The sequence below is a fragment of the Hypanus sabinus genome, chromosome 10, assembly GCF_030144855.1.
Source record: "Hypanus sabinus isolate sHypSab1 chromosome 10, sHypSab1.hap1, whole genome shotgun sequence".
Lineage (NCBI taxonomy): Eukaryota > Metazoa > Chordata > Chondrichthyes > Myliobatiformes > Dasyatidae > Hypanus > Hypanus sabinus.
The window spans coordinates 83,652,408-83,669,653 of NC_082715.1; the positions used below are offsets into that span (position 1 = coordinate 83,652,408).

Below are 17,246 nucleotides of genomic sequence, written 5' to 3' on the forward strand. Positions count from 1 at the left end.
CAGGAACTCAACAAGTCAGGAGAGGAATAAACAGTCGATGGTTTGGGCCGGGATCCTTCAGCAGGACTGGAAAGGAAGGGGAAAATCCAGAATAGGAAGGTGGGGGAGGGGATGAAGTACAAGCTGGTAGGTGATAGGTGAAATCAGGTGAGGACAAAGTTGGGTGGGTGGGGGGGGGCGAATGAAGTGAGAAACTGGGAGCTGATAGGTGGAAAAGGGAAATGGCTGAAGAAGGAATCTGATAGGGGAGGAGAGTTAAGTATGGGAGAAAGGGAAGGAGGAGTACCAGAGAGGGGTTATGGGCATGCAAGAAGAGAAGGTGTAAGAGGGGAGCCAGAATGGGAAATGGAAAATGGAATGAGGACAAGTACTCACAAATCTACTTTGCGTAGGTCAAACACCTTGCTGTGCATCACCATTCAGTCTGCAAGCTCCACCCTGAGCCTCCAATCACCATTTGCTCTGAATTAATGGAGTAGTGTTTTTATACTTCCATCCTCTCATAGGACATCTACAGCACAGGTCAAGCTTATTGGTCCTATCTGATATACTGTTTGCTGTAAAATAAACACACTTCAGATGGAACAAGTGGGGTAGTGTGGGTTTAGTATCTTTTTTTTAAGGATTATATGGGTTGGCACAACATGGAGGGCTGAAGGGCCTGTACTGTGCTGTAATGTTCTATGGTTCTAAGCTCAGAGCTCCCTAAAGGTGGGAACAGAAAAACCCCAGAACCTGGCAGGTCATGCTTGCTTTCATCATCAGTAAAAGTTAGGAAGTCGTTTCATTTGCATAAAATGTTACCCAAGCCACACCTGTTCTTTTCTTATCACTTTATCTAAGAAATGATATACAGTCTATGGCAACTTTATTAGGTACACCTGCTCTGTAATGCAAAAGTCTAATCAGCAACCCAATACTTAAAAGCATGCAGACATGGTCAAGAGGTTCAGTTGCTGTTCAGACCAGACATCAGAATGGAGAAGAAATGTGATCTATGTGACTTTGACCATGAAATGATTATTGGTGCCAGACGAGGTAATTTGAATATCTTGGAAACTGCTGATCTCTTGGGATTTTTATGCAAACAGTCTCTAGTCCAGAGTCTAGATTTACGGAGAACGGTGCAAAAACAAACAAAAAAAAATCCAGTAAGTGGCAGTTCTTTGGGCAAAACGCCTTGTTATTGAGAAAGGTCAGGAAAATGGCCAGACTGTTTTATGCTGACAGAACAGCGACAATAACACAAATAACCATGCACTACAGCAGTGGTGTACAGAAAGTCATCCTTGAACGCACATGTTGAACCTCGAAGTGGATGGGCTACGGCAGCAGAAAGCCATGACTATACACTCTGTGGCCACTTTATTAAGTACAGCAGCTGCTTTATAAAGTGGCCAATGAGTGTACAAAGCCAATAAGAAAATTGCCAAAGCACCGAGCATATCCATCTGTGGTCTGGTTTTTGTCATAGGAACAGCTTTGCAACTCACTGTTATTAAGGAGAAATTCCAATGGTCGAACAGTTAAATGGGAAATCAGACAGTGAGAACCAGGTCCTATCTCAACGGCTAAAGAGACTTACTAGTGCCTTTCTTGTTCACAGGTGCCACCAGTGCCTTGCAGACAGCACCCAACTATACTGGCATCTACAGTGGGTTCCAGTCCAAAATCTCACAGGAATTGTGTTAATAAGTAAGTAGCAGCTTGATAAATAGCAAGTGTCATGCATTCGCTGTCCCAGATCATGTTATTTAAACTCCAGTAAACATCAGAATTTCTACAAGCTTCCAGAATGCAATAAGATAAAGCAGTAAAGGCATGTCAGGAAGCATATGTGGAAAGAAAAACAGAGTTATGTTTTGGGTTAACCTGAATGCAGATTCCGTCTCCACAGATTCCGCCTGGCCTGTGAGTATTACCAGATTTTTTAAATCCCATATTTCCAGTTTTTATTCTTACTTTATTTAGAAATAAAACACAGAGATAGGCCCTACTAGCCCACTGAACCCACGCTGCTCAACTACATCCATGTGACAAATTAACCCACCAAACCATACAAATTTGGTTTGTGGGAGAAAACCGGAGCACTTCAGAGGAAATCCACGCAGTCACGGTGAGGAAAAAACTCCTTACCGACAGCAGTGGGAATTAAAACACATTGAAATATTCATTCGTAATTTTTAATATTCTCTCTCTTGTACACACTACAGACTGTACACAACTGGCTGTCATGCCACAAGATGAAATGCTTTCATTTCGACCCAATACACAATCCTGTGACAAGAAAAGCCAGTTCATCTTTCTGTACCATTACCAACACTGCCTTTTAATGGTCTCACATTATAAAAGTATTTGCAGTAGTTTTTTTTTAAAACTAGTACATCAAAAACCGGAAATATCCCTTGCATTCGCAACAATATTCCAGATGCAATTAGGAAGACGCGCGCGTTCCTATACTGCGACCGTCTTAAAATGATTTTCTGACAAGACAAACACGGACTAACAGAGAGCGTTTTAACATAATTTAGAGTTGGCATATTGCCAGTACAAAAACTCTGTGATACTAAAGCTGCTTAATAACTGAGTTCCCGTCTGTTCCTCTTTTCTTATTAGTCTCGCTCAGACCGAGCGTCAATTTTTAAGTCTTTTTTTGCCAACTCTCCCCACGTCCCCCTTCAACAACCAATTTACGCCCACAACTACGGTTTCATTCATCTGACAGATTGCCCCAGTAATGAGCCCCAATCCACCGCTACCCTCCGCCTTAAAGGGAATGTCAATTGTAGCCGATGTGAACTACACCACAACGCTACCCGCTCTCCAGGAATTCATTGGAATTTGGTCGAGGGAAGAGTCCACGTTAGTGTCCTTTAACCCGTCGGGTAAGCATCCAGAAAATACCAAGTGAGTTTGCAACAGCCGTGCAACTGAAATGAGGGTCTGGCCAGACATCACCGTGCAAGATTGTCTCCGATCTCCGACGCTGACCGCTCCACCCTTCCTCACGCGTTGCGCTGCTGCCCTCTATAGCAGAGAAACAAGACTCCAGCGCTCGGGACCCCCACCGTCCTGACCTGCCGGGAACTTGTTCTCGGTAATTTTTAAGGTATCTAACACAATACAGACGGCAATTGCGGGAGTGGTGGTGAATAAAAAAAAAAGGGGGGCCAATGCATTCGCAGCAACGAAACTCACTGTCTTCCTTTACAAAGCGCGCACACAGACCGCAGAAAGCTTGGAATGGTACAGGTGGCGTGTGTGTGTGTGTAAAAGACGCACAATACGAGACATACAAGCGCACGTGCATGTCTGTGTATATAATCACGGGCATATGCTTTGCAGGACTGAGACAGTCTATGCATATGGAGGTATGTAAAGACGCACCTACAGATTATATATGTACATATGTGCAAATACACAAACATACTTTTATATAATACAGCGTATGTATACATTTGTGTGTACATTTAGATATAGCGCGCGCGCGTGTGTGTGTACACACACACACAACTGCATATGGATGCACTCATATAGTTACGCACAAGCACAACCGAAAATTCACATCTATATTATATATGTACATATATGCAAATACAGAGATTTACATATGTGTATACATGCATCTAGTCTCATATATAGTTATGCATCCACATATATCTAGATAAACCACGCACGTATTAACAATATTGCAATGATGACTCCCATCAGTGTCTAACTACACACGCAGAGCTAACAGCTGGCCACTATTTGCAGCCCCCGGGCCACATTAACTGCAGCAACAGCTGTTACAATTGATGCTGGATCAATTCAGCCGAATTAGGGACATGGTGATTTACCATCCCCACCAACCCAAACACACATCATAGAAGAACTCCAAGCACCAATAAACATAAAAGAACCGCCACTAGTTTGTAGGTCACCCGCAGGGGAGGGATGTCTGCTTTTATTTACAAACAACGTTGATTCTTTTATATCAATTAATGCAAGAGCTAAGCGTTTCCTTCTCCGGACAACATGTTCATTCCCGACAGCACAACTTACCTTCCGACAGCAGACGCGTAGCGTGAACAAAAGACGGATCCAGAGTGTCTTTCTCTGCCATCAGCTCTGGCAAATATTTCTCTCTCTGCATTTTTGTAATGTGATTTTAATTTGTACTTATGCGTTTTAAAAGTTAAAATCTATTTCTGCTTCTCTGAACACACACATCTGATTAAGCCGCTTCACGTCTGCACCAAGTGCACCGACTCGGTTGCACTGACTGCACACAAGAGCATCCCAGCTCGCGCTCTCCGCCAGCTTCCAGTAAGAGCCCGCCTTTACATGGCGGTGATTGGGTGCAGTGCAACCGTCCGGAAGCGAATTCAAATACTTATTGGTTAGCCTCTGTGTCATCAAGAATGAATGACAGGGCACTGGGCTGCGCTTTGCTATTCTGTTTTTTTTAAGTCGAGTCGTCTTTTAAAAACATTTTTCACACCTTTTATCTTAATTTCAGTAATGAAATTCTCCTTCTTCCATTCGTGCCAGCCGTAGAAACGTCAAATTAAAAATGATGCACCCAGTACAAAGCGGGCCGATGGCATTAAACGGAAAATACATTGCAAAGTTACTCCGGGTTTTGCTATAACGGGTGCCCAAGTTGCTGCATAATTGATATGCCTGAAAAATGCTGATCTATATATTAAGACCTAGGCAACGTGGTCACTTGGGATATTTACTTCAGTCAGTTTCGTATTTTAATTACGATTAATGTTACAAGAGCGACATTCCATATACGCCCAGCGCACAACGAGCTGATAATTGCGAACACCGAAGTACAGTACATTGCTATAGTGTTTAACTACATAAATATGTGATAGAATGATAAATGTACGTCCACAGTATTCTGCCGAAGTACTGTGCGTATCATAATGAAGCATTACATCCGCGTTAATCGAGCACTATAATAAGGTTCGAACATTAATAAGGTTAATATTTCAAATAACACCCAACACCCACGATATATGCGGGGGGGGGGGGCTAATTTTAAGACGTCATTAGATTCAGCTTTAGCTTGAAGCAACCTATCTGGCTTATTGTAAATTGAACTTTTGGGGGCGATGTGAGGAACGTGCGTAACTCAAAACGGATTGCAGAAGGGAAATAATTCTCCTTTCTCTGCAACGTCTTATTGCAGCGTCCTTCCGCAACCGGTGTTGGGAGCAGCGGGAAGAAGTAGCTTGCTCCAGATCAAATCGTTCCCTGAACACACGTTTCAACTATTTTTCTACATGAACGGTGCTGCTTCTGCGAAAGAAAAGGGAGTGAGGAAAGGTTTCACAGTGTGAGCTGTGGCGATTCGGTTTTATCTTTCAGTAAAATGTTGGCAAAATGTTCCGAAAGAAAACGTTTGCAGAGCGAATACTGCTCACTTACACATAGGTACTGTGTTTCGGTACTGTAAGACTTTATAACAAGTCAGCCTCGGGATCCTTAAAGATACCGAGAAATTACCGGAAGCAGTGTCTCACCTGCATCTTTGAGCTACGGGCAGGTAGTCACCCCAAGGCTACAGGAGGCAGATAAATGGGTGATTGTCAAAACATGGAAGGGAAAACGTCAGATAGTGGAGAGCACCCCTGTGGCCGTCCCCCTCAACTATAAGTACTCCATTTTGAGTGCTGTTGGGGGGGGGGGGTGATGATCTACCTGTGGAAAGAAACAGTGGCTGTGCCTCTGGCACTGAGTCTGGCCCTGTAGCTCAGAAGGGTAGGGAACTGAAGAGGATGGCAGCAGTAATAGGGGACTCTATAGTCAAGGGCACTGACAGGTGATTCTGTGGACGCGAAAAAGAAGCACGGTTTGCTCCCCAGGTGCCAGTGTCCGCGATGTTTATGAGCGCAACCGCAATACCCCGAAAAGGGAGGGTGAGCAGCCAGAAGTCATGGTGCCTAGTGGCACCGATGACATGGGTAGAAAAAAAGGGAGGAGGTCTTGAAAACAGAATGCAGGGAGTTAGGAAGGAAGTCGAGAAGCAGAAGTAATTTCTTCTGGGACAGGTGTGACCTGTACAAAAGGGATGGGTTGCATTTGAATCGAGGGGGACCAAAATCCTTGGGGAAGGTTTGCTAGAGCCATTGGGAGTGGCTTAAACTATAGCAGGGAATGGGAACCAGTATAATAGAGCTCAGGATGAGCCAGCAGGTTTACAAGTAGATGATGAGTGTAATATGAATATAAGGAAGGACAAGCCAATGATTGGGAACAAATGCAGACAGGGCAATGAATTCAATTGTACCACAGAGGCAAAATTTAATAGGGCGAAAAATGCAGAACTGAAGGTGCTGTATTTAACTGTATGTAACATTCAAAATAAGTAGATGAACTTGTAATGCCATTAGAGATTGGTCAGTATGAAGTTGTGGCCATCACTGAGCCCTGACTGAAAGAAAGTCATAGTTACAGCAAAGCTTAACATCAAAGGATATACTTTGTATCAAAAGGACAGGCAGGAAGGCAAAGGCAGTGGTGTGGCTCTGTTGGTAAGAGGTGGAATTATATCTTAAGAAAGAGGTGACCTAGGGTCAGAGAATGTTGAATCCTTGTGTGTGGAGTTAAGAAACTGCAAGGGTAAAGAAATACATTATGGAAATCATATATAAGCCTTGAAATAGTAGCCAAGATGTGGGGTTGAGATTGCAAAGGGAGCTCGAAAGGGCATGAAATAAGGGTAATGTCACAATTATAATGGGGACTTCAATATGAAAGGGGATTGGGAAAATCAGGTTGGCGTTGGATTGAATGGAGGGAATTTGTTGAATGCTTACAAGATGGTTTTTAGAGCAGCTTGTACTTGAACCTACTCTGAACAAAGGCTATCTTAGATTGGGTGTTGTGTAATAATCCAGGTTTTATTAGAGAGCTTAAGGTAAAGGAACCCTTAGGAGACAGTGATCGTAAAATGATTGAATTCATACTACAATTTGAGAGGGAGTCGCATGTATCAGTATTGCAATGGAATAAATGTAATTACAGAGGCATGAGAGAGGAGCTTGCCCAGTGGATTGGAGGAGGATACTGGCGAGGATGATGGCAGAGCAGAGATTTCTGAAGTTTCTGGGAATAGTTCACAAGGTGCAGGATAGATATGTCCCACTGAAGAAGATATTCTCAGATGGAAGGGGTGGGCAACCATGGCTGACAAGGGAAGTTAAGGACTGCATAAAAGCCAAGGAAAGGGCAGATAAGGTAGCAAAAGTGAGTGGGAATTTGGATGATTGGGAATCTTTTAAAATCCAACAAAAGACAACTAAAAAAGCCAAAAGAACAGAAGAGATGAAATATGAGGACAGACTAACCAATAATATAAAGTAGGATATCAAAAGCTTTTTCAATTATAGAAAGAGTAATAGGGAGTTGAGAGTTGATATTGGACCATTGGAAATTATGCTGGTGAGATAGTAATGGAGGACAAAGAAATGGTGGATAAATGGGTGGGTACTTTGCATCTGTCTTCACTGTGGAAGACATTAGCAGAATGCCAGAGGTCTGTGAGTGTCAGGGAGCAGGAGTGAGTGTCATTGTTATTGCAAAGGAAAAAATGCTAGGCAAACTCAAAGCTATTAAGCTGGATAAGTCACCTGAACCAGATGGACTACATCCCAGGGTCCTGAGAGATGTTGCTAAAGAGTTAACAGATGCATTGGTCATGATCTTTCAACAATCACTTGATTCTGGCACGGTCCCAGAGGACTGGAAGATTATAAATGTCATTCCACTCTTTAAGAAGGGAGAAAAGCAAAAGAAAGGTAATTATGGGCTAGTTTGTCTAACCTCAATGTTGGGAAAGTGTTGGAGTCTATTATTAAAGATGAGGTTTTGAGGTATTTGGAGACAATTGATAAAATAAGTCAAAGTCAGGATGGTGTCTGTAAAGGGAAATCTTGTCTGACAAATCTGTTGGAGTTCTTTGAGGAAGTAACAAGCAGGGAAGACAAAGGAGAGGCAGTGGATGTCATTTACTTGGATTTTCAGAAGGCATTTGAGAACGTGCCACACATGAAGCTGCTTAACAAGATAAAATCCCACGACATTACATGAAAGATATTGGCATGGATAGAGGAATGGCTGACAGACAGGAGGAAGCCAATGGGAATAAAGGGCCTTTTCTGATTGGCTGCCTGTGAATAGTGGTGTTCCTCAGGGGTCAGTACAGGCACCGTTACCTTTCACATTATTTGGATAATGGAATTGATGGCTTTGTGGCAAAGTTTTCAGATGATACGAATATAGGTGGAGGGTTAGATAGTTCTGAGGAAGCAATGCAACTGCAACAAGACTTGGATAAATTGGAAGAATAGCCAAAAAGTGGCAGATGGAATAGATTGTTAGGAAATGTATGAAAATACATTTTGGTTAAAGGAACAATAGTGTAGACTATTATCTAAATAGAAAGAAAGTTCAAACATCAGAGGTTCTAAGGTGTAAGACTCCCAGAAGGTTAATTTACAGATTGAGCCTGTGGTCAGGAAGGCAAATGCAATGTTGCCATTTATTTCAAGGAGAATAGAATATAAAGACAAGGAGATAATGCTGATGTTTTATAAGACACTAGTCAAGCTGCACTTGGAGTACTGTCAACAGTTATGAGTTCCATATCTCTGAAAGGATGTGTTGTCATTGGAGAGAGTCCAGAGGAAGTTCATGAGGATGATTGTGGGGTTAACATATGAGGAGTGTTTGGCAGCTTTAGGCTTGTACTCACTGGAATTCAGAAGAATGTGGGGGATCACATTACAACCTACTGAATGTTCAAAGGACTAGATAAGGTGGATGTGGAGAGGATGTTTCCTGTGGTCATGGTATCCAGAACTAGAGGGCACAGCCTCAAAATTGAGGGGTGACCCTTCAGAACAGAGGGAAGGAGGGATTTTTTAAGCCAGAGAGCAGTGAATCTATGGAATGCTCTACCATAGGCTGCAATGGAGGCTAAGTCCATTGTTATATTTAAAGCAGAAGTTGATTGTTTTGTGATTGGTCAGGGCATCAAAGAATATGGTGAAAAGGCAGGTGTGTGGGATTAAGTGGGATCCGGGATCAGCCATGATGGAATGGTGGAGCAGACTCGATGGGCTGAATGGCCTAATTCTGCTCCTATGTCTTATGGTCTTATCTTGTTTTGCTAAGGCGCAGTTAATAGTGGATCAGAGGGTGGAACGGCTGCCACTTTGCTCCTGCTGCTCAAGTTCAATCCGAACCCCTGGTGCTTTTGTAGAGTTTGCCTTCTCCCCTGTCATCATATTGGTTCCTTTCATGTGCTCCCTTTCCCCCACCTCCCCCACAAGAACTCCCTACACACACATATCAAAATTGTTCAAGTTTAGTAGTTGTCATCCACCTATCCCTGTGTGCAGGTGTATGGTTTGAACCTGGGAGGAGCAGAGGGCAATGTGGCAGGAATAAAATGGGATTAATGTGGGATTTGTGCAAATTGGCACTTGATGGTCAGCATGTAGTCACTGGGCCAAAGGGCCTATTCTATGCTGTATGACTCTCTGAGAAATGTGACTATCTCATTGCAAGATGTTTTTTAACTCTAAATTGCCAATCTGATTGCCCCTGGTTCTGCTGTCCAGTGCAAACACCCTGATTGAGTTTTATAATCAAAACTCACCTACAGTTCCCTGGATTTAAAATCCTTGCTGCCCGGTGATATGGAATCTGATGAAACTGTTTGTGAACATTACCAGAGATGGATTAGAACAGGACGAGAGGTGATGAGCAAATTACAAATTGTGGGCACAAGAGATTCTACAAATGCTGGAAGTATTGAACAAAATGCAAAATGCTGGAGGAGCTCAGCAAATCAGTCAGCATCAATGGAGAGGGATAAACAGTCAACATTTCGGACTGTGTCCTGATGAAGGGTCTCAGCCCAAAATATCGACTGCTTATTCCCCTCCATCAGTGCTGCCTGGCCTGCAGATTCCTCCAGAATTTTTTTGTGTTGCTGTAACTTGAAGAAAATCTTTGGTGATAACTATAAATCTTATTTTTCTTCAATAAAAGTGAATGTCTACTTGTCTATGCAGCTGTTCAAGTTCAAATCTAATTGTCATTCAACCATACACATGTATATAATGTTCCTCTGGGGCCAAAATGCAAACCTGGTTCATACAGTCACCACAACACACAGTCTGTATAATTCTAATCCAGCACATTCCTTCACAAAGTATTATTATTACAAGTCCTTGAGTGGTACAGCCTGAAGGTGGTGTTCTGAGTGCAGAGTTAATAAAGTTCCCTCACAGCTCCACCAGAAATTGCAACAGAGTCAAACTTTATTGGCTGCTTGTGATCCTTCAGCTCCAAGTATGCATTTCAAAAAGATCTTGATCCATCAGCCCCACATACCCACAGAGGACTGGGTTGGCCCAGTGGGACTTGTCCACTTTCATCTTCTCAGCAGTCTACAGTGGAAGAAAATATAGAATAGCCTTTTAGGAATTAAACTGAGAAGACCAGTCCAGAGATTGTGGCCTCTTTGTAAGGTTCCGGAATTAGGCAGTGGAGATAAAAGATGATTTGTTAGCCACTTTGAAGCCTAAAAGGCACTTGGTTTATTCACAGAGGAGGAGAGGTAAGAAAAAAATTAAAATAACTGCAGATGCTGGAAATATAAAATAAAAGAGAAATGTTGAAAGTGCTCAGTAGGCTTGTCAGTTTCCATGGGAGGAGAAACAGAAATAATGCTTCAGGTGAAAGACCTTACAACAGGAGTGAGCTATCCCATTCCTTTTGCCTGCTCTGCCTTTCATTAAGATCATCGCTGATCCCCTACTTGAGTGAGTGCTGTATCTGTATCCCCTGATAGCCTGCCACGAATGAACTCAGTGAGAGACTCTGCAGCCTTTAGGGTAGAGAAATCCAAAGATTCGACCAACACCCTTACTTTGAATACACTTCTCCTCATCAGTCCTGAGTGGTCAACCCTTCAGTCTGAGACTGTCTCCTTTTGTTAGACTCCTCCTCAGTCTGTGGAAGTACCTTCTTTGCATCTAGCCAGTCGAACCCTGTAAGAATTTTGTAAATTTTAAAGTGATCTTCTCTAATTATTTCAGGTTCTGAACAGTCCCAGTTTACGCAATCTCTCCTCATGGAAAAAACCCACCACTTCTGGAACCAGTCCAGTGAAACTTCACTGCACCCACTCTATGGCAAATGCTCTCGGTGGCCTCCTGAACCCAATAAACTGGCCATTGAATATATTTTTGCATTTTCATGGTCCTCCGCTACTGTAGCCCACTGTTGAACTAGCAGTACTGTTGAACTTCAAGGTTCAACAGGTTGTGTATTCAGAGATGTTCTGCACACCACTGTTGTAACATGTGGTTATTTGAGTTACAGTCAACATTTTCACCCACAAAGATGCTGCTCGTTTTATTTTTTTTTGTTTCAGACTCAAGTTTACAGAGAATGTTTCAAAAAAACAAAAATCATCCAGTGAGCCACAGTTTTGTGGGTGAAAATGCTTTGTTAATGAGAGAGGTCAAAGGAGAATGGCCAAACTGGTTCAAGCTGACAGGAAGACAACAGAAGCTCAAATAACCATGCATACAACAGTGAATTGAATTGACTTTGTTACTTACATCCTTCACATACATGAGGAGTAAAATTCTTTACGTAATGTCTATGTCTAAATGTGCAATGTGCTATTTATAGTAATTTGGAATAAATAGTATGTACAACAGGACAGTCAATATAACATAGAAATACCATTGTATCAGCGTGAATTAATCAATCTGATGGCCTGGTGGGAGAAGCTGTCCTGGAGCCTGTTGGTCATGGCTTTTATGTAGTGGTACCATTTCTCAGGTAGTAGCAACTACAACAGTTTGTGTTTGAGTGACTCAGGCTCCCAATAATCCTTTGGGCCCTTTTTACACAGCTGTCTTTGCAATTGTCCTGAATAGTGGGAAGTTCACATCTACAGATGTGCTGTGCTGTCTGCACCACTCTCTGCAGAGTCCTGCAACTGAAGGAAGTACAGTCCCCATACCAGGCAGTGATGAATTGAATTGAATTGACTTTATTTCTTACATCCTTCACATACATGAGGAGTAGAAATCTTTACGTTACATCTTCATCTAAATGTGCCATGTGCAATTATAGTAACTTTTAATAAATAGAACAGTCAATGCAATATAGAGTACACTCAAATCAGCGTGAGTTCATCACCCTGATGGCGTGGTGGGAGAGGCTGTCCTGGAGCCTGTTGGTCCTGGCTTTTATGCTGTGGTACCACTTCCCAGATGGAAGCAGCTGGAATATATTGTGGTTGGGATGACTTGGGTCCTCAGTGATCCTGTGGGTCCATTTTACACACCTGTCCCTGTAACTATCCTGAATCATAGGAAGTTCACAACGACAGATGCACTGGGCTGTCTGCACCACTCTCTACAGAGTCCTGCAATTAAGGAAAGTACAGTTCCCATACCAGGCAGTGATGCAACCAGTCAGGATACTCTCAATTGTGCCCCTGTAGAAAGTTCTTAGGATTTGGGGGCCCATACCAAACTTCCTCAACCATCTGAGGTGACAGAGGCGCTTTTGTGCCTTTTCCACCACACAGCTGGTGTGTACAGACCACGTGAAGTCCTCGGTGATGTGGATGCTGAGGAACTTGAAGCTGTTTACCCTCTCAACCCCAGATCCATTGATATCAATAGGGGTTAGCCTGTCTCTGTTCCTCCTGTAATCCACAACCAGTCCTTTGTTTCTGCGACATTGAGGCAGAGGTTGTTCCCTTGACACCACTGTATCAGGGTAATGACTTCTTCCCTATAGGCCACCTCATTATTGTTTGATATTAGGCCAATCAATGTAGTATCATCAGAAAATTTAATTAGCAGATTAGAGCTGTGGGTGGCAACACAGCCATAGGTATACAGGGAGTAAAGGAGGGGGCTTGACACAGCCCTGAGGGGCTCCTTCGTTGAGGGTCAGAGAGACAGAGTGAGGGAGCCCACTCTTATCATCTGCCGGTGATCTGATAAGAAGTCCAGGATTCACATGCACAAGGCAGGGTGAAGGCCGAGGTCTCTGAGTTTCTTGTCGAGCCTGGAGGGAATTATGGTGTTGAATGCTGAACTGTAGTCCAAGAATAGCATTCTCACATAAGCATTCCTCCTCTCCAGATGTGTAAAGACAGTGTGTAGAGCTGTGGCTACTGCATCATCTGTCAAACACGAGGACAAAGGGTCTCGGCCCGAAACATTGATATTGCTTTTACCTATAGATGCTGCCTGGCCTGCTGCGTTCCACCAGCATTTTGTGTGTGTTGCATCATCTGTCGATCGGTTGTTTTGATAGGTGAATTGTAGGGGTCCAGTGTGGGTGATAGCAAGCAGCAGATGTAGTCCTTGACCAGCCTCTCAAAGCATTTGCTTATTATTGAGGTGAGTGCGACAGGACACCAGTCTTTTTAGGTACAGGGACAATGGTGGGTGTTTTGGGAGAGGGTACTCTACAATGGGAGAGGGAGAGATTAAAAATGTCTGTAAACACACCTGCCAGTTGTGGCTCGTACATCCTGAGTACTCGCCCTGGGATGCCATCTGGACCTGCGGCCTTGCGACTGTCCACCTGCGTACTCAGCCTCAGAGATGACCAGCTTGCAGGTCACTTTGGCGGCTCTCCTCAGGGGCTCAGTGTTGGCGACATCAAACCAAGCGTAAAAAAGATTTAGCTCACCTGGGAGAGACGCAGAAATGTTGGAAACACTGCTGCGCTTGGCTCTGAAGTCTGCGACGGTGTGCAGACCTTGCCATAAGCTGCATGTGTTGTTGGTGGACAGCTGTGTCTGGATCTTGTCCCTGTTTTGTCATTCTGCTGCCTTGGTGATTGTGTGCAGATTGTAGCTGTACTCCTCGAGCTCCTGCTGACTACTGGCTGTGGTGTGCAGAAGAACATCTCAACACATGATACAACAAACCTTGAAGTGTTGGGCTAGAGCAGCAGAAGACCGCACCAGTTTCCACTCCTATACCTAATAAAGTGGCCACTGACTGCAATTTTCCACAGTAACAAAGGGCTTCAGATTGTGAACTTACTGGACAACTAAAGCACAATGCACCACACTGTAAAAGTCAGGAGACTGAGGGCAAGCTGCCATTTACATGAGGTACTGACCAAGCAACATGAATTGTTCAGCAATGTCAGTTATATCATGACCCTACTGCAAGTTTCTATTTGTAACATTTGGTGCCATTACATTTGCTGGTAAATCTCCAGAAAAATAATCTGAGCTATTAATTGTTTGGATTGGTAACTCTCCTTGTGTTCTTGATCTCCAAATCCTGAACTTCGAAGGGCTCTACTAACACAATTGCTCTAATTAGTCAACCACATCTGATTTAAGATCTGAAGCAATTAATCACTGTTGGAAACTGTCAGAACTGGCAGACTAGAGTGCTAAAAACTTTGTGACGCGTGCCAGTATTCTAACAAGATGAAGTTGGCACTGCAGGTCCATGAACTGTCTTTATACAGTTGTGGGTTGCGGAGTGACACCAGTGAGGTTGTCCTTAATTGCCTGCTGCCAAATGCCCTTGAGGAAGTGGGGACCTGTTGTCATTTGGAATCACAGTTCAAAAGCCTCCCAAGTTCAAAAAGGATAGAGGGAAGGGAGGCCATCACATCAATGAGACAAAACGACCATTGACAAGATTGTCACCTCTTGTATTGCTCAGTAGGTTAACCTAACACTGCTACACTGATACAGTGTTTCAGTGAAGGAAATGGGAATTGACTGTGAGATCACTGTGAACATAGGTGTACATACAACATAAAACAGTATCTCACGGTACAGGCCCTTCAGCCCACAATGTTGTGACAACCTTTAATCCTATGCTGAGATCAATCTAACCCTTCCCACCCACATACCCCTCCATTTTTCTTTTATCCATGTGCTTATCTAAGAGTCTTAAATGTCCCTGAAGCACCAGCACCCCAGGCAGCACGTTCCCTGCACCCACGCCTCCCTGTGTAAAAACTTACCTCTCTGCTTTCCTCCAATCACATTCAAATGAATCCCTTCATAAACACAAGAGATTCCTCAGATGCTGTAAGTTCATAAGAACAAATAAAACAGTAGGTCAGGCTGCCTCTGTGGAGAGGGATGAGCACTTTGATGTTTCGGGCCAAGACCCTTCAACAGGACTGGAAAGGAAAGGGGAAGAAGACAGCATAAGAAAATGGGGAAAGGGGAATTCCTGCCCTGGCAAAAACTCTCTGGCTGTCCACTTTGTAAGTGCCTCTTATCATCTTGTATACCTCTATTAAGTCACCTCTCATTCTCTTTCTCTCTGAAAAGAAAAGCCCTAGCCTGCTCAGCTATCTTCAAACGAATTTTCTCTAATCCAGACAGCATCCTGGTAAATCTTCTCTGCACCCTCTCTGAGGCTTCTACACCCTTCCTATAATGAGGCAACCAGAACTGAACCTGTGGTGTGCTCACAGAGACTCCCTAAAGAGCGGTGTAGTCTTTGTGTAGATGGTGCAAGGGAAATGACTGTGCTGAGCTGGCCACTGTTAGGAACAGGTTCTGATCGACACAGATTCCAATTGGGAACACTGGTCCAAGGCAAACAGGGGGTGTTGTCAGTCATTGTGAGGCCTCAGGCAACAGCACCCAACCCACAGAGAGACTGGTCACCACTCCAATGGTGACTGGTACTCTTTCACTAAGAACAGCAGCAGCCAGCAACAGGCCCCTAATTGAAATGCAAGTACTAATTAAATGTCTAACTAGACTAATCCCTTCTGCTTACAGAATGACCATATCCCCACATTCTCCACACATTTATTAATCCATCTAAAAGCCTCATAAACACCTCTATCTTATTTGCCTCAACCATTAATGCTGGCAGCACATTCTAGGTGTCCACCACTCTCAAAGGAAGAAACTTGCCCTACACATCTCCTTTAAAGTTATATCCTCTCGCCTTAAATGTATACTGTCTAGTGTTAAGCATTCTGATCTTGGAAAAAAGATGCCATGTATCTATTCTATCGATGCCTTTCATAATCTGACTTTTATCAGGTCCTCCCTCAGCCGTTGCTGATCCAGAGAAAATAGCCCAAGTTTCCCCAACGTCTCTTCATAACATGGGCCATCTAATCCAGGCAGAGTCCTAGTAAACTCTCCTGCAGCCTCTCCAATGCTCCCACACCCTTCCTATAATGGAGTGACCAGAAATGAATAAATATGGAAGATTCTGCCGATGCTGGAATTCTTAAGTAACAAAAGAGGAGGGTGGGTAAACCTGGAGGAACTCAGCAAGTCTGGCAACATCTATGGAGAGGAATATACAGTGGAAGTGGCCGCTTTCAAAACACAAATGGAAAGTAAGTCAACTAAATTTGGAGAATTTGATACTGAGTCTGGCAGGCTTCAACGTGCTCAAACAGAGCTCATCTGACAGCTTCTTGGATAATTTATTTTCTAAGATTGTCGGAATAATATTGAAATAGATATAATGCTCTGAGCACTACTTTACTATCTGACACATTAGGCAACTGACTGACACCATACATGAGTTTTATGGGACGGTTTTATGAGTTTTATGGATTTTAATAGGTCAGATACAGGCCATGAGGTTCATAAGGTCTCTGCTGGTGTTTCTCCTTCACACCAGCTGTTACGTTTTGTAACTTCAAAACATTAACCTAATTCAAAATAAGACACTTGAGTCCGAAATGTGGATGTATCCTTCGTCTCTGCGCACATATCATGTGGTAGTAAAATGACATGCAATTCATGTATCTTTACATATGACCTATAATTAATTATTTAAATGAACATGAAAGCTTAATCAATATATGTATATATTACTCAAAAATATCTGAAATATTAAATACGTAACGCTCTTCCCTGCTTAGCTCTAAGCTCCTACTCAATATAGAATGCATCTCAACTATATACACGGTATATGATATAGTGTAACTACTATATACAGACGGACACAGCATGGTAAATTTTAAATTGTCCCATTCAGGCTTAAAGATTTAATCACTGTGGAGGATTTCTTACTGTAGTGAGATAATGTCCTTCCTGTCTCAGAAAGGCAGCATTCATTATTAAGGAACTCCAGCACCCAGGCCATGCCCTTTCCTTACTGTTACCATCAGGTAGGAGGTACAGAAGCCTGAAGACACACACTCAGCAATTCAGGAACAGCTTTTCTCCCCTGCCATCTGAT

At 43.2% G+C, this 17,246-nt stretch overlaps 1 protein-coding gene and 1 long non-coding RNA gene across 4 annotated transcripts in view; one reads left to right on the forward strand and one right to left on the reverse strand.

The window, feature by feature from the left end:
- khdrbs2 (KH domain containing, RNA binding, signal transduction associated 2) overlaps positions 1 to 4,259 on the reverse strand; it is a 565,375-nt gene extending 561,116 nt beyond the window's left edge. For all 3 annotated transcript variants that reach the window (XR_009514410.1, XR_009514409.1, XM_059982275.1), the window contains exon 1: positions 4,045 to 4,259. Coding sequence is in view for 1 of the 3 variants with exons in the window: in XM_059982275.1 (XP_059838258.1) it covers positions 4,045 to 4,135 (91 nt within the window). In the remaining 2 variants the exon portion in view is untranslated. The remainder of the gene's footprint in view (positions 1 to 4,044) is intronic.
- LOC132400841 (uncharacterized) overlaps positions 1,773 to 17,246 on the forward strand; it is a 101,968-nt gene continuing 86,494 nt past the window's right edge. Inside the window, exon 1 of the long non-coding RNA XR_009514411.1 lies at positions 1,773 to 1,911. This is a non-coding gene — a long non-coding RNA (uncharacterized LOC132400841). The remainder of the gene's footprint in view (positions 1,912 to 17,246) is intronic.